This window comes from Symsagittifera roscoffensis, chromosome 2 (assembly GCF_963678635.1).
Source record: "Symsagittifera roscoffensis chromosome 2, txSymRosc1.1, whole genome shotgun sequence".
NCBI classification, from domain to species: domain Eukaryota; kingdom Metazoa; phylum Xenacoelomorpha; order Acoela; family Convolutidae; genus Symsagittifera; species Symsagittifera roscoffensis.
Window position 1 is genome coordinate 6,097,414 of NC_087063.1, and position 12,493 is coordinate 6,109,906.

Below are 12,493 nucleotides of genomic sequence, written 5' to 3' on the forward strand. Positions count from 1 at the left end.
AGCACTTACAAATAAGTGGGTTGTTAGTTAGATGGATCATGATTGGTTAATATTAAATACTTTACATTGGTAAAACATTTAATTTATCCAATCATAAAATATAGTTTAGATCAGGTTCCACTTGATTCTTTTTAAGCCTTGTTTTTTGAAGCCCGAGTCGAGATTTTTCACCTAATTTGAAGCAAGATTTGAGCGGTTTGAGCGGTTTTTTTAAACGATTACGCTCAAAATTTTGCTTCAAAAAGAACGGTTTGAGCGGTTTTTGAACGGTTCATCTAAAAAAACGGTTTGAACGGTTTTGAGCGGTTTATCCAAAAAAAACGCTCAAAAACCGTTCATATCTTGCGCGGTTTTTGAGCGTTTTTTTTGGATAAACCGTTCAAAAACCGCTCAAACCGCTCATTTTGAAGCAAGATTTTGAGCGTAATCGTCTAAAAAAACCGCTCAAGCCGCTCAAATCTTGCTGGAAAACCGCTCAAACCGCTCATATCTTGAGCGGTTTTTGAGCGGGATCTCGACCCGAGAGGGAATTATTCTTCAGTTTTTGTTTTCTGGACTCTAGTGTTTGATGATTGAGGCTGCAAAACTATATCATTATGCCATATCATTAAAATCGTCCAATAAATAGATTAAATTTGAAACCAAAAAGTACATTAAGTAACGCTATTATGTAAGAATAAATCATCTAAACTAATTCAAAATACTTCCAAAAATATCATCCATGTCAAAATTAGAAGCATTTCCTATGCACGATGCTGGGTCCACATTCGTCGTACTCGTCTTTGGATACCCACATTTGCTGGAAAGAAGACAGAGAAGTCAGAATGGAACCTCCAATCCAGACGCTGTATTTCCTTTCAGGAGGTGCAACCACTTTTACTCTCACTCGATCCCCGTTCAGATCTCTGAGTTCCTTCTCCAATCGCTGTTCCAGTCCCGGGAACATCGTGGTGCCACCGGAAAGCACAGTGTTGTAGAAGAGATCTCTGCGGATGTCGACGTCGCATTTCTGGATTGCTTTGTAAGTCATCTCATGGACTCCTGAACCTGGTTCCATCCCTGTCAACTCTGGCTTGAACAAAACTTCAGGACATCGGAACCTCTCGCTGCCAATTGTGATCACTTGTCCATCTGGCAGCTCAAAGTTTTTCTCAATCGTACTTGATTTGCCGGAGTCTATCGTTTCTTGCTCGAAGTCATACGCAGTATAGCACAGTTTCTCTTTGATGTCCCGAGCTATTTCCATTTCAGCTGACGTCACGAGGTTGTAGCCCCTCTCGTGAAGAATCCGAGCGAGGTAGTCTGTCAAGTCGCGACCTGCGAGATCCATTCTTTGGATGGCATGGGGCAAAGAGTATCCTTCGTAGATTGGTACTGTATGCGCGACACCATCGCCGATGTCCAAAACGCACCCAGTGGTTCTTCCCGAAGCGTACAGTGACAGCACCGCTTGGACTCCGACATACATCGCTGGAGTATTGAAGGTCTCGAACATGATTTGAGTCATTCTTTCTCGGTTCGCTTTCGGATTCAGAGGCGCTTCAGTCAGGAGAACCGGATGATCCTCGGGTGCGACTCGGAGTTCGTTGTAGAACGTATGATGCCAGATCTTCTCCATATCGTCCCAGTTCGTCACGATTCCATGTTCGATTGGTTTCTTCAGACACAAGACTCCTCGTCTTGACTGAGCTTCATCTCCAACGTAGGTGTCTTTGCCTCCCATGCCGACCATTACGCTGTCGTATTTGGGTCGGCCCACAATCGAGGGAAAGACTGCCCGCGGCGCATCGTCGCCAGCGAAGCCAGCTTTGACCATGCCGGATCCATTGTCAATGACAAGTGCTGCCGTATCAAAATCTTCAGCAGACATTGTAGTTTAATAAGTCGAGTCAAGTTTGCAATATTCTACTCTTTTTTGATGAGATTTTATCACAGTAAGCGATTATATTCGTGAAGAAAAACCGAATAATTGTTTCAAATTTTTTACTATTGGAAAAAGTTTGATCTAAAGTTTTGCTCAATATCTAGTTATTTATACTCATTATTTTGTGTTCGCTGAACGAAGCTGGAGTTCCGCTGAAAAAGTAATGCAGTGACCAAATTTGCATCATTTTCTCTGAAGAACGGTTGGCTGAGCAATCAGTTTGAAGAAATGATCTCTGTTTATATTTATACCAATGATGACGCTTGGTTTAAAAATAGCAAGCTTAAATACAAACTGAGCAAATTACTTGGTTCTCTTGTTAGGTATATAGAAAGGTTTTATTTAATGTTAAACGTGATTTTGAGGTAGATCAATATGGTTTTTTGGAGGATAAATTGATCTGTTTTCAAGCACCTGTAAATAAATGATAAATTTAAGAAAACTACTCAACAGAACAGATAAAAAATTTACTACACTAAAAAGTAACTCAGTTTTTGCTCGCAATTAGATAAACAATACACTAAAAAAGTTCACCTTCAAAAAATCAATAATTGCTTAGTTTTTATCTTACTGACCAGTTGGAATCAAGCAAAATTTAATATTAAGATCACCGAAGAAAACTTTAAAATTTGTGTTATGATATCGAATCAAAAACTTGAGAGTGTCGAATTATGACAAACAACAATCAAACAGCAAAAAAATTTATTGAATTTGAACGAAGTGACAGGCAAAAACAATAAACCGATTGAAGATATGACTGCGACTTACAAGCAGATGACTTGAAGATATTTTTTTATCAGTGGGTCCAAAATGAGCTGAAAAAATTGCCCCAATTTCAACAATTTGAAAAACAAGTCCGATTCATCTGTTTTCAATTTCACCACTGGTAATGAGGTGTTCAGCACACTGAAAAAACGGATTGCGAAATCTTCAGACAATAACTTTGCTCATTTCAATTACCTACTAAAACAATTAGCCACAGTTCTCAGCCCCGTGCTGACAACAATTGCCATTACTTGTATAGATCAGAACTGTTTTCCAGCTTCCTCGACACTGTCCAAAGCTATTCCACTTTTCAAATCTCGTTCTCGAAAAAAAACACTCAAAATTTTGACCATTTTTGTTATTGTCAATCCAAGGGTAACTTTATGAAAAAGTTTGGCAAAAAGGTATGCGAGCGTTTTTCTCAAAATTTGAATTGCTGAATGAGGATCAATCTGTTTTTTTTTTGAAAAATTAAAGTACTGTAGAAGCCAAAAGGTAGTTCAAATAAATGGTCAGGTTAAAAATAAAAATGGAAAAATCACCATTACGAGGCCAATCTGCGCACTGAATAAGCGCACAATTTTGTTTTTGTATGCTCCTGGATTCAATAGACAAATCTCATGTTACAAAACGTGAGTGGACTCTACTTTAAAACAAATACCTGTAACGTAAATTTTGTCGGCACATTTTTTGTGCCGCGGATTCAGCAACAAGCGAATACAGCTAGTTGTTCTGGATTCCGCAACTGTAAGTGGACTCCACAAAGTGTAGATCGTTTCCGCAAATGTAAGAAGAATCCACAAAATTTGTAAGCGGAATCCGCAAATAAAATCGGATTCCGCAAACTGTAAGAGGATTCAGATTTTTGTTTCTTACTGAACTTGCATATGAACGATTAAAAGCTAGAGCTGGAATTCTTATCTATAGCAATGCGGAGTTTAAAGGCAAGGACGTAACCATTGTCAGCGGAATTCCCGAACAAATCTCAAAACATTTGTTAACTAAATCGGTGGATGTCACCTTTTAGTATTTTGGAAACGCAACACCGAATAAGTTCAATATTTGTAGCCATTGGGTTGAGAGTGTATGGAACGACAGCACACAGCATACAGCATATCGCCGAATTAGGTCAGTTTTTGGGATTGCATCAATCCCAAATACTGATGATCTATTAGATTCCGATTTTAGTGAATTGATATTGAAGATGAGATCGGAGTTAACAGGATTTGAGATCGAATTTGGGTTGAACGGAATCAAAACCAAACGTTTGGTATTTCAACTGGTATTTGATCAAGGTAGTAATTGAGATTGATTTTTCTGGTGACCAGTAATTGAAGTATATAATTTTAAACGCTATACTACACATATACATACATGTAAACGGAATCCGCAAACAAAATAAGAATTTCACTTTCAATATGCGGATTCCACTTACAATTTGCGGATTCAGCTTACGGTTGCGGAATCCGCAACATCGCCATTTAACCTTACAAATGTCTTAATATTTGTTTGTGGATTCCAGAAACTGCTCTGGTTTCTTCAAAAACGATTGCGGACTCCACAAAATTGCCTATTTTTGGAGCGATTTTGAGCGGTACAGTGTTTTAGGTATTTGTTTGTGGAATCCAAAACAGCAAAAAATATCATATTACCAATGATCACGAGTCTCAGAATCAACCAAGGAGTATCCAGCAAAATAGATCAAGCTCAGCAAAATATTCAGCTTTTGTAGTTGAAACAAACTATACTTTCAAGGAGATGATTGAAAAATCAAAAAAGATTTTAAAAATCAGTATCTATGTGTTATTGCACAATCAGCACAATTTATACCATATTAGAGAAACCCATATATATGAATTTTTGAAAAAGATGATTGAAAAATTCCAAAAAATGACAAAATAAATCGTTATAATACTGAAAAAGAGCTTAGCGAAACTTTTTCGGCATGTAATACAAAGAAAAAACTAAGAAGCCGACTTATAAAACCCATTCATGTAAGAAAATGATGGTTACTCGTGTAAACTTTATCTAGAACTACCTTTTGATACTGAATGGTAGCTTTTTGCAAAACACTTAAAATTGAAGAGACCAAATTGGTAACTTTTTCAACATACGCTAAGAGTTCTGGTAATTTGCGAAAATGAAAATTCACTAATTCTTTTTAATAATTTCTACGCTAATAATATCTAATAAAGGGTTAGAAAACCTGTATTTTTCATTCTCAGGGATGCAGTCAAAATTATTTTATAATTTTTTTCTGTATGTAATAACTGTTTCAAGGAAATGCAATTATTACGATTCAGAAAACCATCTCTTGTGTTTTTAATATAACCAGCAAATCATAAAGTTTTATTTTCGATGTTTGAAGTGAATGGCTGAAACACGAGTCAAGCCAAGGTTGATAAGTCTGTAATAAAAATCTGCTCTGTCTTAAACTGCTCTGAGAACTGTCAATTTTAGCTTTTTGGCTTCAATCCAACAAACATACTTCATACTCCGTAAAAAAATTTTAAAAATTTTGGAAACAGTGCTCACAATCCTTTTGATGAGATTCAAAATGATGTCTTCTATTCTAAATTTGGTGCACACTATTCACAATTTGTCAAAAATAGTGATCTTAAGGAAGAGTTTCTAGCGCAGCTCGCTTAACGTTTTGCGAGGTTGATTTAGAAATTATGGCACAATGCAAAAATTAGAACCGAAAGTTCTTTGCCGGAAAATTAGATATGATAATTAAAGCACGTCACAAACTGACCGAAGCCAATAACTAAACATTGGTAAAATACTTTGAGATTATCAAGGTATTTGGTTCTGTGACACCCAAATTTTCTTTAAAAAATAGAGGAATTGAACAAAAAACATATCAAGCAACTCTATTAAAAACTCTACATAAAACTCTGATAAAAAAAACAGTTACTTCCAAATAAAAAAAAGTGTATGAAAAGCTTTTGATACGTATTTTTTTCATAGATTGTATGATCAAAACTGTATGAAAAGCTTTATTTTGTCATGAACACCCCATGGGCCTACTAATTCAAAAACTCTCATTACAATTTTGGCCTCGCCAACCGAAGGGTCCCACATTGGTAGCGCGCGCATGAAGTTAATTCATTTGACAGCTCAATTGCAAATTGCAAACAAATTTGTTGTATCAAGACGACGCCCTCAATTTTCCAACTGCCCTTTTTTGTCCGTGGACTATTGTTTAACTTTAAAAATGGTGAAAAATTTAGAAAAAAGCACAAATTTTATGAACAATTTTTTTTTCTCGAAAATCATCCCTTTGCCCTGATTTACGAGCAGTCTTGTGTTCATAATGCTCAAAGCGTAATAGTAATTATTTGCGAAAAATACCGCACAACAACTTTGTCCAAAATTGAATTTTGAGGCAAGCCAATCGGTCGTTTTAATTTCTTATGACTCAAATTTTTCCACTTGATCTTTGATTTTGACCAAAGTTTATCGTTTTTCAATATTTTTTAAACAAAAACTATGAATAAAAGGGCAGTCTGAACATTCAGGGCTTTGCAAGTCTGAACATTCTGAACCATCTGGTCTTTTTTAATTGAAAATTTTACCATTTTAGGTGTATGATCTTTCGTACACACCTCTTCAAATATGTGTATTGTCTTTTTAATCTTGAAGATCATTCTCATTTTTGTCTCATTTAGCCATGTTCTTTCCTACCAAGATCACCTGTGAGCATGGGAAGATCAACTATTTCCTCAGATGGGATGACGAATTCCCGTGGAAAAGGGAAAAAAAGAACCCTTCTAACCCGCCTCCCCCACCCTAAAACTACTACGGCTTTTAGGTGACATCGTAAAAAAGAGTTCACATTAAGAAAAAAGTAACACAAGAGATCAAATATCTAGAAAAGGAGCAAACTCTATCATTCGCCCATAGATTTGCATTTGATACATTTTAGCTCACGCGTAATTCTACACAAATAAGGAAACGTGATTCCTCCAGCGGAAAAGAAAAAATTGAGAAAAAAATTGATCAATTTTAATTGAGTTCGCCAGGGCTATGAAAAAACAAGTGGAAGCTAGGATTTTCTTGAGGGCGGGGCAAATTTGTTTTTGAGTTTTTCTTTTCTAGCTTGAACAGTTTAGTTTTTCAAGCTCTCTTCCATTGCACAACAAGACTGCCCGTATCAGGACGAAGCCCTGAATGTTTCGACTACCTTTTAAGGTCATCTATGGAGCAGTAATAAGATGAAAAAATGAAATATTTTTAATTTTGCGATTTTTGTAAAAATTATCCTCCCACACGTCATATAAAGTACAAAGTGATAGATTTTGCTCCTAACAACTGTTCAATTATGGCATATAAGCTTCCTTGAACCTATTTGGAACGATTTCTAAGACTGATTAAATTCCCGAAATATATCGCGCGTTAATTGTCCCAAATTGGTCAAAATGGCAATCTATAAACCCCCATAACTTTACAAAAAATGATAACAGGTAAATTGAATAGAGATTATGACGTCACTGTTGTCAAGTAAGGAAATGACAAGTAAGGAATTATTTCCGATGAAATGAAGACAGTGAGGATTCAGTAACGGAGGAGGAATTGACAGAGAGATACGTGGACCTTGAAAAAGTGGAAAAACAGATTCGGGATATTTTGTGTCAGGATGCAGAAATTAAAGCTCAAGTCCGAGCAACAAGGTAAAAAGAGTCAAACACCTGTGGGATGAGGTTTGACGGAGTTACTTATAGATGATCAAAAGTTGTGAATAACACTCCCGCACCGGGATTCATGGAAAAATGTTGGATAAGATGGTATAATTGTAATCAATATGTTGCAAATTTACACAATGAAATCGATTATATTGCTATTATAATCGAGTACTTCCCTAAAAACACAATCCATTAAAACCATTATAATGATTCAAAAATCACAATCGAGATGTCTTCATTCGTCCGCCAGCAGAAACAGAAAAACCGAACACGCAAGTTCACAGTGTCGGCATATGGGGTTTAGGAACTTAGACGACAGCAAATTAGACGATCAGAAATAACGGGATTTAGACAACAACTTGCGTGCAAATTGCGTAATTTTTGTTTACAGACTTAAATTAACTTTTGGCTAAGTAAATACTGGTTGCCCGTAAATTCCGTTTATTTACTGTCGTCTAATTTGCTTGTCGTCTATTTTCCTAGGCCCCTCGGCATATGGATTGAGCGATGCTGCCAATCTGTGCGATAAGACTAAAAAACCGAAAGTCTTCATAATCAGCGTTTGTTTTTTTTTCTATGATTGTCGACACGATTGATTAATCACGTGGCAATCAGGTCATGGTTATCAGCAGTAGCAGGATCATAAGTTGAAAAAATTAAATCTCTGACCACTCTGGTACCACGTGACTTGACCAACGACTCAAATACGCTATAAACCTAAACACGCGCAACACTTTAAGAAAAGCCAAGGCCCTATTAATGTAGTGCAACTATAGAAACGAAAACTGATCCAAAAAATAAAGTTATCAAAACTGGAATTAACACTCTAACTAGAATTTCAAAGTGATGCAATATATTGTGGGCGCTCTACGGTAAGACAAATAGAAATTTTTCACGGTAAATTCCAAAACTGTCGGGCACTTTCACAACATAACCTATGATGTGCTGCAACAGTATCTGAGCTGCAAAGTTTATAAGTGAAAAGATTTTTTGGGAAAAAGTGTTTTCTGTTTCGGTTTAAACTTCTTTGTAGAGAGTTACACGTCAATAACGGATAATCGATCTTTAGGGTTGAAGGGGATACGTTTATTACAGAAAATAATGGGATGGTTGCTAGGGGGCAAAAGGGCAAGCGTTAGGGGTAAGGGATTGTTTTGCATTTTGAGAATATATAATTTTAGAAATGGAGTATGCCGTGCACAGGCTTTGAAAAACTTCTGCATTACTTTTTTGAAATTCTTGTTAAGTTTGCATTCGCAAAACAAATAAAAATGGAAAAAATCCATTTTAATGTGATTTCTACTTATTATATAATCCATTATAAAAGTTTCAAATGAATTGTAATGTATTATGTTTTTGAGAGGTAAAATGGATTCAAATTCATCATTAGTCCAATTTTGTTGTCGGAGTTTAACATGGATCTCGAATATATTGACAATACTTTAGACCACGGAGATCTATTATAATAGTTTTTATTCCTTTTTTCTTAAGTGCGGGACATAAATTTATCTTGCATTTGCACAACTTGGGCTGTGAATGTTTTTAGCTAAAATTTGGTTAAAGATTTACTATTGTACCTCTGATTTTTATTTATCTTAACGAGGGAAAAAATGTTTGAATAGATATCCCGCAGTGAGGTTCCATGGACAATAATCGATAATAATCGATTTTCGTGGTCAAAATTGTTGCCAATATAATCAATTGTATTTCACTTTGGGACCACACAATCGATTAAAATATATTATAATTCACTTTGTTCAATAAATTAAATCGATTATATTACATTTAAAATCGATTTGATGGATTATATTGGTTCAATGGTTTGTAGTCTTTCAATAAATGTTGAACAATTAGCAGTTTTTTCTGCATTACACACAACATTCACTTATGATGGATTAAAGTGATTTCCGTTCTGTTTGTTTTATTATTGATTAGTAATCCATTATGATCAATTATTTTAGAATTTCTTTCATGGAACTTTACTGCAGGATATTATCTAACTGCTGGTGTGTGATATGTGTCTCTCTTATCGTGTTTTTCAAATTCTTTCACAGCTGTACTTAGATTTGCTAATTTCTCAATTTGTTTTGAAACTAAAATTAAATCGTCAAATTTTTCAAAAAATCTCAACTCCAGAATTGAGTTACGAACTGATGGTTTTTAGTTATTTCTTCGTCGCAATTCCTCATTTGAAAGCTCATCAAAATCTATCTATACATTTTAATATTTTCTAAAACTTGTTTAATTTTCAAGTAAAATCTTCAAGTAAACGCTTCAAGGTTGTTTGCCATTTATTTGTTTCCAAGTTTTTTTTGAGTTTTCTTAAGGATATGTACCGATCTTCAAGATTATTGGCACGATTTTGTTAAGTTTTAAAAAACATTTTTTCAAGATTTTCAAAGATTCAGAATTTTTAAAAATTTGCAAATATTGGTCGATTTGAGCTGAATTGAAACAGAACGCTCGTGTATCGAGATTAAACTAACAGAATCAAATTTTATCTACTCTTTCAAAATTTAATCAAGGAAACAGTTTAATATTTCCCTATGGAAAAACCAAACTGATGTATTTTGGGTCTAATAATACAATAATTCAAAATTTGGCTGGGAAAGTTAGGGTAAATTGGTTTAAATTCTGTGCGAAATCAAGTCTCCGCTTTTGTGCTCATAATTGTTGTTTTTATTTTCCAAGAAACAACAAAGTGTTGGGCTAGGTTGTGTTTGACGGTGCTTTTGCAGCCTCTTATAGGTATTGATGTCTTGAGCTCAAAATAAAAAAAAATTATATGTGTGAATTTTTGCGAAGATGTAGGGGTTTGAAAATTGTCAATTTGGCCAACTTAGGATAACTAATAGATTCTATAATTCCCAAATTATGCAATTTATTCAAATTATGCAAATAAAATAGCCGATCAGAAAATTGAACAATAAATCTATTAACATGGCTGAATCATTTTAATAAGAGACCTTTCATTAGGTCATCTTGTCCCGTTTTGCAACAAAAAATGCAAATTTGGTTAAATGATCTATGTAAAATTTTTAAACATCCTCCGTTGGGTACGGTTATGCTTTAAACCACAACCCATGAACGGTGAGACAAGGTTTTATTTTCTTAGCAATTGAGTAGTAAACTTTTTTCTATTTAAAATTATTATTTTTTTGATTTTCATTACGAGGTAGTTTAGAAATAAACATTATCTGGAGAAAAAACAGAAGTCAGTTCACTGCTCAACAAGACAAACATGCTTTGAGTATACGCAACAGCCATTGCAATGCACTACAACGCAAAATAACACCCGTTAGAATAAGTTATATTGCTAAAACTATTCGAAAGTTTCAAGTCATGTGGTCTAGTAGTTAGCACAACAGTCTACACAATGGCACATCGATGGTTTGAGACCCAACAAAAGAGTTTGTTCTAGCTGTAAGAAGCCTAGATTCAGCTAATTTTTAATCAGAAACATGATGACAAATGAAAAACTTTAAGAAAATTTCTGCTTTATTTCAACATTTCATGAAGAATTTCTGACCCGAAGTTTAGATTAGATATAAAGTGTTTCAGGTCAGAAATAAAGATTTTTTTCGGTACGGGTAAGACGAGTTAGTCATGAAATTACCTAGAACACCATTTTTGATCACTTTTCTGATCCCGCTTTGATGGTAAGGTAACTAAAGCAAGTTTTTCAAGCAATTACTATTGACAATAAAATCGGATCTTTCTACAGTCACAGGACAAGGAAGTTTTAAAATGAACGAACTTTTTCTTACGCTTCGTTCGTTTTCTCTGCAAATATTTATGATACAGGTTTCAAAATTTGCCAAAAAACTGATGTAATTATTTGAAAGGGCCTAACTAGGCCAAACTTTGAAAAATCTTGTTTTGAAGGCTTAAATTAACCATCATCCCAACTAGTTTTAGAGGTGCTCTTGCTGACAAACAATAAAACAAAATGTAAATTTAAGGGCTCAAATGAGTTCTTTAGTAAGCTGACGAGCTTGAATTACTCATTATATTAGTTAAAATTGACAAATAACAAATTTAACAAAGTTACTTGGTCCTGAAACTCTGTCCTGAAACACTGGAGCTAGTTATGATATGCTGGCTAATATACGCCTTCAAAACAAGATATCTCAACTTTTGGCCCGGTTAAGCCCTTTCAAATTATTTCATATACTTTTTGTAAAAATTTGAACCCTGTATCTTAAATAGTTCCAGAGAAAACGAACAAAACGTGAAAAAAGTTCGTTCATTTTCTCGATGAAGTCAAAAAGTTGCCAGTTCTATGTCCGGTGACTGTAATTAAACATTTCAATATATCTTAGCTTTACGACTCCCAGACCTGCCTTTTTAAACATAATTTCCCATTTTAGACTTGGTTACTGTTTCAATCAATAACGTATGGCTCTTTTTGAAGTCATCAATCATTTTCATGTGACGTTTTCAGGTGTCGCTTAACTTCTGAATTTGAAGCGATTTCAAGGCTCAAGATTCAAAAGTGACTGAAAAGGCTTGAAATTTATCTCAAGGGCCATTTTGTAGTTATTAGGGGCATAATTCAATTGCATCGATTTTATCAAAATTGACAAAAAAAGGTTTCAAAATGTTGAATTGGTGCTGAAAGTATATCTTTGATATCAAAAAACCGGCTCCTTTCCACTCCCCCCCCCCAACATTTGAGTTTCCAGTTTGAAAAACTGTTTGAATGGTGTCATAAAGTAATAAAATTCAGCATGGTGAACAAACTAACTATTTTAAACCTTTTCATGCTTAAGTTTGTATCATCACGCATTTAGTCATAATGACACGTAGGACAATTAAGAAAACTAAAAATTTGAAATGTGGGAGGGAAAGTTGGAAAGAGCTTAGAAACTTTCAGCGCGATAACCATCGGGCGTTTTTATAAACAGTTCGTAAAGTCTGTAACACGGTAGCGGCAAGCTCGCAACCCGAATCAGCCCGATTGTGGGTATTGCCTACCGAATTAATCGAAAAATAAACTGATGAATTGTTTTGAAAACGGGACAAAACATGCTGGTATATCAAAATAAATTGGTCTATTATCTTACCAAATCTGTCTATTTTCAGTATGTTGCGTTGGTTTGATCACAAGCACAAGAAA

At 34.9% G+C, this 12,493-nt stretch overlaps 1 protein-coding gene across 1 annotated transcript; it reads right to left on the minus strand.

Annotated features, from left to right (window-relative positions):
• Positions 1-617: 617 nt before the first annotated feature.
• On the minus strand, positions 618-2,169 carry LOC134840230 (uncharacterized). The gene has a single exon (XM_063855967.1). The coding sequence runs from the start codon at positions 1,868-1,870 to the stop codon at positions 731-733; it is 1,140 nt and encodes a 379-aa protein (XP_063712037.1). The 5' UTR covers positions 1,871-2,169; the 3' UTR covers positions 618-730.
• Positions 2,170-12,493: the final 10,324 nt, after the last annotated feature.

Excerpts from the sequence above, each read along its gene's own strand:
- LOC134840230 (XM_063855967.1), bottom strand. The coding sequence starts at position 1,870 with ATGTCTGCTGAAGATTTTGATACGGCAGCACTTGTCATTGACAATGGA.